The sequence below is a fragment of the Pseudonaja textilis genome, chromosome 2 (assembly GCF_049901715.1).
Source record: "Pseudonaja textilis isolate UNSWEBS1 chromosome 2, rPseTex1.2, whole genome shotgun sequence".
NCBI classification, from domain to species: domain Eukaryota; kingdom Metazoa; phylum Chordata; class Lepidosauria; order Squamata; family Elapidae; genus Pseudonaja; species Pseudonaja textilis.
The window spans coordinates 159,492,215-159,505,389 of record NC_141991.1 but is presented as its reverse complement, the minus strand read 5'-3'; the positions used below and the strand labels follow the sequence as shown (position 1 = coordinate 159,505,389).

Below are 13,175 nucleotides of genomic sequence, written 5' to 3'. Positions count from 1 at the left end.
ACATATATATAATCTTTTTTTAAGAATATAGTGTGTATTTTAAGAATGTACCAAGCAGAATTAGATTGGAAGTTATGTATTATATTGGATGTTATAATCTTAAAGGTATACTATTGAAGCTTAAATAAGAGTTGAATGGATAAAATTAAAAGATATAAAGGCGTCATACTCCAATTAGTAACTACAGGAGAAAATTTGCTTAACGAGAAAAAATAATATGAAATTGAAACAGAACAGACAAAAGTATAAATATAATGATTTGAATTGAGATGAGATAATCAAAATAAAGTTGAGAAAAATAAAAGAGGGGAAAAACTACCTAGAAAATGTAAAACAGTAATAAGATATGGCATAGAACACCAGAATGAGCATGAAATTGAATTTGTGTCTGTATGAAGAAGTATAACCCGGGACTATGCTATTTTCAAAAAAAAGATGTTTTATTTGTATTATGTTTTTTGTGTGTGTGAAAACGCAAATAAAATTTTCAAAAAAAAAGAAAGAATTGAGCTACAGTTGTGATGAAGTGAGCTACATCTCACAAGAGTTTATGCCTTGTAATGAAATGTGTTGGCCTGAAAAGGTGGTACCAGACTCCTGTTTTTTGTTTGTTTGTTTGTTTGTTTGTTTTGTTTGTTTGCTTTTGCAACATAGATTAACAGCATCTCAGATGGTATAGGAAACTTAGGCTGAAATATCCATGCAGCTGTGTGAAGCCCCTTTGGATGTTATTAACCAGCAGCATAAGTATTGTGAGAATAAAAGCAGATGAACAACTTTGTATGTTTTTCTAAGCTTTTTGAATGAAATGCAAAATAAAATTAATTAGTTACTGTTCTTGTTCTTGTGATTATCACTATCAGATTCTTTTGGGGAAATAGCTACAGTAGGACATATTGAGAAATTATTTCTGAGTAGACACATACAGGATAGGATTAGAAATGTGTTCACATTATAAAAACATTTGAGCTTGATAATACAAGTAATCCTCAACTTACAACCACAATTGAGCCCAAAATTTCTGTTGTTAAGTGAGACATGACTTTCCTTGTGACAGTTGTTAAGTGAATCATTGCTGTTGATAAGTTAGTACCCTGGTTGTTAAGTGAATCTCGCTTCCCCATTGACTTGGCTTGTCAGAAGATTGCCAAATGTGATAACATGACCCTGGGACACTGTAATCGTCATAACTATGAACCAGTTGCCAAACATCTGAATTTTGATCACATGATCTTGGAGATGGTGCAAAGGTTGTAACTACGAATAATGGTCACATTTTTCAGTGCCATTGTAACTTTGAACGATCACTAAATGAACTGTTATAGATCAAGGATTACCTGTAGTTCTTCAGTGATATATCAAAAAACTAAATAAAATTTACATTGAATAAATGTTAATTTACATGAAGTCTGAGATCATGTTCATATTGATATTTTTCAAGGGTCTTCCATTTTGATCTCTGCAGTACCCACATATGAAAGAGGCTCTACTTTTCCAAAACAAAGTTGTTTCCAGTTTCTAAGGGGAACCTTTTCTGCACTGCTACTTTCAGTGCTGAAAGCTGAATTGGGAATGCAAGGGAACTCCTGTATGAATGTGGATTTAGAATTTATCTAATTTGTCTTTTTTGTATTTCTTTTTTCATAGAGCCAGACTCTGAGTCTGAGCATAGTACATCTCAAAGTCAAAATCATTTCTCTTTTTTACTGGAGGAAAATATCAAGAGACAATCCAAATCTTTCAGCTCAGGTATACGTTGCTTGGAAATACGTTTTTTTCCTTTTCCCTCTCCATTTTCACTCTGGAATGCTCTCTGGAATCCTTGTTCACTATGTTGGGAAATTAGAAACTTGCAGCATTAACGAGGTATCGGTTAATTCATAGAATATTGTTTCCAAGACTTTTACTGCTGCATAAATTTATGACCATAGATTGCTTTTTTATTGCACACTGTATGCCTAGCCTTGGAAGGGTGGGGGGAGGGAGAGAGGGAGAGAGAGAGAGACCCTAGCATGGTGTGTGGGGATGCCAGTGTACCTCATTAGCACATCTCTTGTCAAAAGTTTTTACATTAATTAAAAACAGGAACATGCTGCAAAACAAAATGCAAATGTCCAACCATGTCTTTATGTACAAAAATGACTCTGGACTCTACAAGATTAAAAAGTTTTCCCACTAGCTCCACCCCAGCACTTTGTAAACTTGCTCCTGAAAAGGAGTAGGGGTAATTGTGGCATTCTTGTAAATTGGTGATTTGTGACTTGTTACGTTCCCATGGCAGCTACTTTGTGAATGTGCTAGAGCCTATGGTTTGTCCTTAATATTCTGTATGTGCTCATCAACCCTAAAACGTTTGGGACCACCGCACTATTTGCTTATGAAAGAAAATCTGCTTGTTCAAAATGATTGCTTATTATATGAATTCAGTTGCAAGTCTAAATAAAGAGTATGTCTGGGAAAGTTAGTAATTCAGATTGAAGCCATTCTTCCCTGGCTTTCTCTTTTTCAGTATTGCCCATTCTCTAATGTAGCATGTATGTTCTTATTAACTGCTAGGCATCCCCTCTACTTCAAAAATTATGACCATTAAATTAGTATTGTTCTTGTCCTCTTAAATGGAAGAAATCCCTATCTTTTCCAAAGCACCGGCAAGAATGATGCTTTAAGAGTTCCTTTAAAGATCAGTTGGTTTTCCATTAACTTTCTGTTGGACTTTACAGTTAGCACATGAAGAATTGCTTATTGTATATAAAATAATGTAGAACTGGAGAACAATATTGCTGGGTTAATGAAATTTGATTCTTGAACTATCCCTGTTCTAACTTCTACAATGAGCATGAGATGAAAGGAGATAGCTGCATGAGTAAAGATCTTCATGAAAGGAGCTATAGACTGTTGATGTCTGAATTTACCTTCACAAATCTGAGAAGAGTGATACAGGGTTACTGTGGCTCCTTCTTCATATATTCAAAAGCCTGAAGCTTGAGGAAGGTGATTCTGCCATAGAAGCTATGACTGTTAATAGAGCTGCTGTGGCCTGAGGTCTTCATGCATAAATATATGAAAGCAGATACCAAGAGAAAAAGAAAAGACAATGGTTTGAATATATGAATATAATTTTTTGAAGATTGCATAGTATCCATTCTGTTCATTGAGCATTTAAATAATTGGAACCAGATAATAGACTCTTAACATTTCTAAACATTTTATATATATCTTCAAACACATTCCACAGATTTGATTGCTGATGTTCATGAAAATGGTGTGAACAATTCTGTAGATAAGGTAAGAAGTGCTGAAATAAGAAGCAGAATGTAATAAATAAATTCTAGTAATTGAGCATTCCTTGTTTCTAATTTTAAAAATATACAATAGGTTGAATCTCTTAAGAAGCTTGAAACACTTGAGCTTGTAAAGATATGTGTGCTCTATTCTAGCATAATTAGAATTGAAGCCTCTCATTTCATACTGTTCTGTTCGTGGGAAAAAATGATGCTGTTGACAGTTATCAATTATTTCATATTCCCATCTGTTATCATTCTGTATTGTTTGTATATTTAAAGTTTTATTGTTTGCAGAGAAAACAATAGAAGAAAGAAAGTGAAAATGTATTTTCGCATGGTTTATATCTGAAATTCACACATGGTACAGAACGTCCATAATCTTTGTTTCATATCATATTTGCTGGTTTTCACAAAAGAGGGATTTTTTTTTCAACAAGGAGATAGTTAGGAATACGCTGATGACTACTTAAAGAACTCCAGTTTTTTCAATCATCTCCACTTTCTTTTCTAAACTAATAAGCTTTTCATGCTGCTTTGAAGACTGACTAAGAGATGCTGTAAAAATTTCTAACATTTTCCTCTGTTGCCATTTTTACAACTGAACTTCCTCTTTAAGAGCTGCTATTTGTTTCATTGGTAGTAAAGGATGAAGGGAAATAGGTTAAGCATTTTCTCCTTTCATAAATATAGATCTAATATTACTGCTACAATTATTTTCTGCATTGAGAGCTCTGAGAGGTTGTCCTGAACATTTTCCTCTAATTTTATCCCTATAGTAAGAATATAATATATGAGATAAAGTGGGCTGAATGGTTCAGAATTGGCCCATATGTTCTGTAGCCAAGTATGAATTTGAACTTTGGCACAAGTCTATTACCAGATGACTAGACTGAAGAAAGGAAAACAGAGGAAAAGGAGCACTTTTGGATAATTTTCTAATTTAAGAATGAGCATTAATTAATAAGACAAATAACCACCTAAAAATCCTATGCTGATCAAAAATGATAAATATTCTTCCTTCACCTCACATATTGTTTAGCACCTTATGCATTATGACAAAATGGTAATAAGTAGCTGAATTGCTGTAACTGACCTGAAATGTAACGGGTTTTAACTTGAATCATCCTAAAGATTCCTAGTGAAAAAAGTGAAAAAACAATTATGGGCTGAATTTCAAATTAGGTATTAATTACGCTTGAGAGAGAGAGTTTCAGCTGCAACAAAGATTCTTCCAACCTCTCAGTGCATTAAGTTGGTTATGTAATTCAGAGGTGGTATTCAGCAGGTTCTGGAGATGACCGCTAGCAGAAATTTTGAGTAGTCCAGAGAACTGGCAAATCCCACCTCTGACTGGAGATTTTACAGTATCCTTCCCCTGCCACACCCACCAAAGCCACGCCCACAGAACCGGTAGTAAAAAAATTTGAATCTCACCACTGATGTGATTGTATTATCACTTGCTTTCTACCGAGAGGCTGTAAAAAGCTGCTAATTTCTTTTTTAAAATAATAAACCTCTGATAAAAAAATAATCTATATTTTCTATAATATCTCTTCTATATGGAGAATTACAGTGAGAGGAAAAAGATGTAGTCCTAAAATATAGTTAATATAATCATACTACTTTGAAATTGCTTTAATGATTAAAAGCAAAATAGATGTCACCTAAATGTTATAATTCATTTTTCACAGATGGTGTACTGCAAAACTAATATCAGCAGAAACAACATGAAATTATTGTTGAGATTAGTCTGTCTCCTAAAACTGAATTTAAGAAATTCACCTTCCGAGTTTCTTTCTACGCCATATAAACTTTGGAATATATGTGTTCTTCTCTTGAGATAGTTTCTGGAAATTACTTTTAGAATTGTCTATATATCCCTAATAAATCCACAATATTGGAAGAGAGCATTATTGTACTTACATTGGTTGAATGCTAACATATATAGAAAAAGCAGTGACATTTTCTATTTCTTCTTCTTGTTTTAATGGCAACTTCATACCCAGAATAAAAATATTGATGTGTTATTGAAGAACAGGGCCATTTTATAGAAAATAAAGAAGGTGTTGAACATGCAGATTTATTTATTTATCAATCAATTATATTTTTGGCTGCCCATATTACCACAGATATTGGATGCATGTGATAGTATGGAAATGTAGAGATTTTAAGCTAATCAATTTAAAAGGAATTAGATTCTAAAGCTAGAAAATAAGACACTATGGATTCTTTTTCACCTCCTTCCCAACATTTATTAAATGAGCTAAATTTTACCTATTCTTTCATAAGGTAATTTCAGCCATCCAAAAGACCCAGCAACGGTGTTTAAATGACTGGAGTTTTGTTGAGCATTTTCAACCACAGCTCCTCTTCCAGGTAACAGGACCCACTTAATATGCATTTCCAGAAAATAAGTCTGTGTTTATATTTTCATTATACCAAAAGTTAGATTAATCTGAGAACAATTACTCAAAAGAGTATTCTCTGTGTAGCTATGAATATTATTTCAGGTTATTTAATCATTCTAAAATATTTCTGGATTGTGCATCAAATGGTCCACTTGACAGGTGGCTTTCTTCAGGAGAGATAGATGAAGTGCAACTTCACTGACCCTGTTTGATTTCTCAGTAGTTCTTGATAGTATTGTAGTGGTATCCTCTTAGATAATTTAATTGCAGTAGAATAGGGAGCATATGTTTGTTTATACTGTATTATATACGTGTTTGTGTATGTGCGTGGGGGAGGAATTGAGGACTTTGCCTGTTTTGAGCACATTTGAACTTGGTTAGAAAGAACTAATACATCATTTAGAAGATCTCTACATTCTTCAGAGTCATCAAAGATTTGATTGCTGTATTATCTTTCCTGAGCAGCAATAGCTTAGGTAATACAATGTATGATAGGTTAGCTACTATGAGTCATATACTGGTAATTTTACAGTCTATTTAAGTGCTGTATGTCAATAGGAAGTTCTAGTCAGGATGTTGAGTGGACCTCTTGCTGTTTGTATTTTACATTATTGTTAAAACAACTGTAGTTGAATCAGTTTCAAGGTTTTGCTCTTAACATACCAATAGGACATCTTTCCCATTACAGACCATTACTAAAATAACCCATCCATATCTGTCCATCTGTGTTATGTTGAAAATTGCAAATAACCATGTTGTGCTTACTCTCCGTTGCACTTTCTTGGTGGTGATCCTGAAATTTATACATCAACTGCCCTTACAGTCAGGTGAAAAAGTACACTCCAATGAAATTTTTGACTTTTTCAACATATTTCAAAATACAGATATTTAATTTTCATTTCAATAATATTGATAAAGGAGATATAATAAAGACAATATGCACTATTTGAATTATATATGGAAATTAAGTAAACATAAATGCAAATTTCATATGTGGAAATTCTGTAAATTTATCTAATATATAAAATTAGAATCAGGTGTACCAGAGGAGATGCACATGATTAAAACATGTTAGAGAGGATCTGAGAGATATCTGTCCTACTGAAACTTCAGACATTTAGTTTCTCTTTATTGTTAAAGGGTATAATATCACCATGCCTAAATTGGAAGTGCTTTGAGAGGCTTCCTCTCAAATAAATCTACCCACTCTTTTTTCCCATCACTTCTACATGGAGGTTTCTTAATGAGAATGGAGTTGTATTAATTCTTCTCTTGTTAACAGGTTCTTCACAATGCAACTCAGAATTATAGGTGCCTTGATTCCTATTATCATACTCAAGATAATTCTTTGCTGATAGTCCTTCATAATCCCATAAACCAACATCGTCAGTTCCAGGAGTTCTGGAACATTTCACTGCATTCTGATGTTGGGTTCAGGTAAAATGGATTTCAAATACTATCCTATAAAATGGAAAGGGAGAAGGAATTATGACAATAAATAATAATTCACTAATGATGAATGGCTAGTGCTACTTTACCATCATTACTGATAAATTATTTGTACAATTTAATACTTAGAAAAAGTAAACTGCTTTTATGTAATAAAATAATCATTTCCCAATAGGCAACACCCAATGAGACTCAACTATCATATTTTTGAATTTCAAAAAAAGGGAAAATAGGTAATAATATGCAGTATTTTAACAATTTCACACTTGTGTCAGACATTTTGAGTACTAGTTTTTTACATAGGGCTACTAATATAAGGGAAATATTTATGTAATATTTGTATAATAGACTATTCTAAGTCTGTGAATATTAAAACAACAGGCATTTCTGCATAATGACAACAATGTGAATATGAGAAGAAATTACTATTGATTAACTGTAGGTCAGGGTCAAGGAGAAGAGCCTTGTCTAGTCAGTGTTCTGATTGATAGCAGTAATACATTTTCTAGGAATTATCTGGAATTGGTGGCTGCCTCCATTGATGAATGGATAGTGAAAGAAGAAGCCAAATACCAGGAAGAGAAGATGAATAAGGAACTGGAGGCACTTAGATTGGCTAAAGAGGCAATGGAGAAACCTCCTGCTGAGGTCAAGTCTCCACCTTCTGGCAAGAAAGGAGCTGCTGGAAAGAAAGTGAAAAGTAAGTATTTTTGTGATATTGTCATGCACAAGGAATCAGGACCATATGTTAAATTGCAGTTAAGGAGATTTATTACTCAAACAATAAAGAATATAGTCAACTAATGACCAATGCTAAGCATTGGTGCTAGATAACTGTCAACAGAATTCAAGAGGGGTTGGACATAGATGTGGGAATGCAATAACTTTAGGTTGATGACTCGTTTAGCTTCGTCCCCACCCACCTTTACCTGTTCTTCTCCAACAGATATAAGCTAATGGTGTCTATGACATAATCAACCTGTTATATTTCAGTTTGGAACCAGGCACCCCACTCAGAACTTTTCATCTGAATGTCCCAAATGGGCTGCAATGTAATGGAGCAAAGCTCCAAACAGCGTCATTGTTTTGTGGAAACAAAACTAAAAATGTTTTGAGTATTCTGGGCATAGGAAACAAAGGATACTGAGTATAAGCTGCTGCTCCTTTGTATTTTTACACCCAGGCCATGGGAGTAAGGAGCATGGCAGTCTGTGTTGATGAGCTATCAGCCAATTAATTTTACAGAAATATTGGCAAAAGGGACCATTTTGTTTGTTTTTTTAAATGAAACATACATTCACACACACAAGAGAGACCCACCATTGCAGATAGCTTAACTGAAGTCTCTTTCTGGGAAGCTCTTTACTTTGCACATAGATCAACAAGGGTGTAAATTATTTGAATAGCAGTAATACATCCTTGTTTGGTCAATCCTAATATTTCTGTGCTGTGGGCTTTCTTTAAATGTTACTGAACACAGCATGGGCAGTGTGCTAGCTGTCCCACTGCAAGAAAAGGAGCTGCTGTCTTTAACCATATGACTATCAGACGTTAATACTACAACAGCACACTACCTACTTTTATTATACCTGTAGTTTGATATGGCCAAACAAAATATACTGGCATCTTCAGATCCTTCAGACCAAGCTCAGCTCATGGTAATCTTCTGGATTTTGACCTATAATATTCTTTTAGGGGTAGTTTGCTATTTGTCTTCTTCCTAGTGTTTTTTTTTTAATTCCAGTCTGGTTTATAGTTTATTAGCCAATACTGTTGCTACATAACCAGAAATTTAACCAATAGAGATTACTCTTCCCAGTTTCTGAAATACATCATTGTCTTCAACATCAACCCTCAAGAACATGCAAAGTACATATATACAAAACATCAGCAAGCTCAGATGGGCAACATACAGTAAAAAAAGTAATAAATAAAAGCAAGAGAGGGTAGGTGTTGCTTGCTTTTTTATTTACATGAATATGGAAGTGGCATGTTATTGCTAACTTTGGAGATGTTTTTTCCTAACCTGTTCTACTACCCTGGTATTTCTTGGTGGTGTCCCATCCAAGTACTAAACAGGTTTGGCCTACTTAGCTTTTGGAGATCAGCCAAGGTCAGCCATATACTGCTACCTAACTCAGCTATGCTTTTTCCTACCTGAAAAGCACTTGCAGTTTTCAGGCATGAGAAGAGAGAGAACTGTTTAATTCTTCCAATTATTATGAGAGAATAGCTCTTCTGGAGTCAATTTTTAGGCCAGATGGAAAAGTAGATAATTCTGTTTCCATCAGTGGAAAGTGCTTATGTGAGAAGAAGCATACTGTTGGATTTCATTGAAAATGTTTTCCTATAGAGTCAGATTTTTGCTTACTTAAAATATTTAGCACTTGGGATTAGTTTATTCAAGGAATCATTTATATCACATTCTCATATTATATGATACAGTTACAATCTTTATGCTTTCTCAAATTTCAAAGGTTCTTCCAAAAGTAAAGTAGAAGTTTCATCTGAACCTGTACTTGAGAAGGAAAAAAATATATTTGTCAGAGATGAATCTCTCAAGGTAACTGCTGATTACTACTGAATACCACTTATTCCTCTATTTATGTAGCTGAGATATAAGAATGTGTCTAGATAAATGAAATTAGCAGTTAGAATCATAGTAATATTATTCTGATGCAGTATTAAATCATGCATATTATAGTAGCATCTAAGTCACTTGGTAGTTGAAATGTAATGCAAGCAAATCATAATATTGCTTGCTACAATTGCCTAAAATAGCATTTTTTCTAAAGGAAAAATAAAGAACACATTCAATAATGGATCAGATTGTTGGAGCAAAACCCAAATTTGCTCTGCTGTGTTAAAGTCCACATTCCATATTAGGTCTGACTCTGAACTTTCCTTTTTCTACTGCAGGCCTGGAAGGAAGAGCAAGAGAGGCTGTTGGAGGAAGAACGCTTAAAAGAACTAAAAAAAGCAGAGAAGAAGGAAAAATCTGATGCAAAAAAGAAAGGCCAGGCTAAAGAGCCGCCCATTCCTGAAGAAGGAAAAGGATCTAAGAAAAAGGGTTCTAAGGATAAAGCAGAATCATCCAAATCATCAGAGCTTGAAGATCAGACCAAGTTGCAGAAACAGAGTAAACAAACGGTGCATCCTTTGCCTGAAGAGAAAGACTATGAGGTGAATTAGTTAATGATTACATAAATTGCTGGAAATAATTCTAGTTATTGGCTCTGTCCTTGCAAGGTTCAAGTAATAGGTTGCACCTTTCAAGACGTCTCCATTGCTTGTCTGAAGCCTGGATTTTCTTACATAGTCAATGTAGTTGTGCCCCAGCAATATTCCGTTGTGGTCTTCTTTGAAATCCCTATAAATTCTGTAGTAGATTCTGTGCCTGCATAGACCTTTATTTAGATTCTTTTTAGGGTTGTGTTGACTTTAGTCAATTGTCAGCAATATTTAGGAGTTTCAGATGTCAGAACAGTGGGACATTTTATTACTTGTTGTATATTGTTTTGGTTATTTAATTGTTTGGTCAGCCCTTAGCTTTTATAAATTTCTTGGAAGGGAATTTTAATCAAAACATTTTAAAAAGAAAGCCATCCATCTAAAACTGCAGGAGTATGATAATATGATGGCATTACTGGAGGGAGGAGAAGTTAATATAAACAGACAATATTATTTATGTTTATCTATGTATCAAAAGGAACAGAACCTTTCAAAGTTTTTAAAAACAATTAGTTTGTGGAGTCTTGGATGGAGACAGACAGACAGACAGACAGTTTTGGCTATTCTGTCTTTAATCTTTTTAAGTATGTAATGGTACCAGGATAAATATGGAAATCAGAATGCAGAGTGATCTTTCTACATCACAACAACAACATTGATGGAAAAGGATGATCTTATTTTCAAGAGTGCCTTTCATGTTGTTCTTGACAATTGGACAGGTTCGTAACAAGAGAGGTGGTTCTTAAATAGGTCCTAAGGAATGTAGGCTTCTACTTTTAAAATGAATACCAACACCTGAAATCAGCAATTGTTGCAGGTTTTTTTTTTTAATCTTAGACAGATGATTCTTCTACCTCAGGGGTGTTAAACCCGGCCTGTGGGTTGGATGCATCACACGCTGGCCACCCCCACCTCCCAGTTTAGAGAAGGGGGAAAAAGTCATGATATGTCATGTGACAACATGACACCACGAGTTTGACATTCCTGCTCTACTTAGCATCATTGAGTAGCCATGCAGAGCATACAGTATCTCAGTAACCAAGAAGGTAGTAAAAGCTTTGTTGCCAAAACTTATACAAGAAATGTCCTCCCAAGGAAGGTCCTTGCCTTTAGGACTTCCAAAAGCAAGACTTACTTCATAAGTCAATAAATCCTTTCAGTCTGAAAAGCTTCCATTCAGTCTGAAAAGCTTCATTTTTCTGTTTTGCTTTAAGACCACAGAGATCACCCATACCTGGCCTAAACAGATGTGAAACTCTGAGATCTGCAAAAAGGGCTTTCCAGCTGACGTTGCTATGATACCAGATACAGTGAAACAGACCTCTCCGTTCCTGTTCTGGCTTCTCCCTGTTTATGGGCTCCAATAGTAGCCTGTAAGGCATCTAGAAAGTATCTATGATATCAATCATTCCTAGACGTTATCTCTCCAATTGATTTATTAGAAACAGATCTGGCATGTCAAAAGCAATTTCCCAAGTGAAAGTTTTTTCACACATTACACAGAATCCACCTTCTCTCCTTCCACTCTACACTTCATAAATCACAAGAACCAATTAACTGAAAGTGGAAATTCTTAATACGACATATAGAATAACCTTGAACTTTTCAACTCCTCTAACTCTCTAAAAAAAATGTGGCAGCTGAATTTCAAAGCTGACAGGCCTCCCCCCTTGGAAACTCCTCCTAAAAGAAAAAAACACATACAGGGGTTAATACATTGTCCTTAGCCCCCTCTCTCCCCCCCCCAACAAGGACCCTTCAGTTTGTGGGAAACAGCCTCATGGAATTGGTTAACCAATTGATTAGCATGAACATCCCAACTCTTTACCCAATTAGCATCTGAGAGGGGGTATTCTTTCCATAAGACCAAATATTGTAATCGGCCACGGTGTAATCGAGAATCGAGAATTTTTTGAATCTCATAATGTGTTTCCCCATGTACCGTTAATGGTTTAGGGGGAGTGATTGGAAGTGGTCTTATCATCAATGTAGTAGTTGGTTTTAGAAAACTACAATGGAACACCAGATGAATTTTCCCCAATAGTCGAGGAAGACTTAACTGGACAGTGACCGGATTGATTATCTTTGAAATTGGGAACAGACCCAAGAATTTTGGACCCAGCTTGCTGGGCAGTTTCAACCTAAGATAGTCGACAAATATACTTTGTCCCTACTTTAAAAGGCGGTTGAAGGGATCTATGTTTATCCGCCTGTTTTTTTATAAATTTTTGCAGCTTTGGTCAAAGCTTTTTTTGTATCTTCCCATCCTTTCTTTAATGAGTTCATCCATTCTGTTAGGGACATGAATGGGGAGGTTGTCTAGGTAACTCTGGCATCAGGACAAAATCCATTCCAGTGTTGATTTGGAATGGAGTTAATCCCGTGCTGCTATGTACTGCATTATTGTAAGCAACCTCTGCAAAAGGTAATAACTCAGCCCAATTTTCTTGTTGATAATTTACATAGCATCTAATGTATTGTACAATCATGGCATTAGCTCTCTCCGCTGCTCCGTTACAAGCAGGATGGAAAGCTGAGGATAACCCTTGAGATGAACCAATGGATTTCAGAAATTCCCTCCAAAATTTTGCAGTAAATTGTACCCCTCTGTCTGATATTATTCTACGAGGTACTCCATATAGTCTATAGATATGTTTCACGAACAGCTTTGCAACTTTTTTCGCAGATGGAAGCCCTTTGCAGGCTATAAAATGGGCCTGTTTAGAGAATAAGTCAATTATAGTCCAAATGATCGTATTCCCTTCACTCTTAGGTAATTCAACAATAAAGTCCATTGCAATCT

At 35.0% G+C, this 13,175-nt stretch overlaps 1 protein-coding gene across 6 annotated transcripts in view; it reads left to right on the top strand.

The window, feature by feature from the left end:
• SPAG17 (sperm associated antigen 17) overlaps positions 1 to 13,175 on the top strand; it is a 114,227-nt gene that overhangs the window by 40,390 nt on the left and 60,662 nt on the right. For 5 of the 6 annotated variants that reach the window (XM_087926226.1, XM_087926227.1, XM_087926231.1 and 2 more), the window contains 7 exons: positions 1,648 to 1,749; positions 3,236 to 3,285; positions 5,574 to 5,660; positions 6,975 to 7,129; positions 7,651 to 7,841; positions 9,619 to 9,704; positions 10,061 to 10,324. In XM_087926226.1, coding sequence (XP_087782352.1) covers positions 1,648 to 1,749; positions 3,236 to 3,285; positions 5,574 to 5,660; positions 6,975 to 7,129; positions 7,651 to 7,841; positions 9,619 to 9,704; positions 10,061 to 10,324 — 935 coding nt within the window. The remainder of the gene's footprint in view (positions 1 to 1,647; positions 1,750 to 3,235; positions 3,286 to 5,573; positions 5,661 to 6,974; positions 7,130 to 7,650; positions 7,842 to 9,618; positions 9,705 to 10,060; positions 10,325 to 13,175) is intronic. The other variant, XM_087926229.1, reaches the window with a different exon arrangement.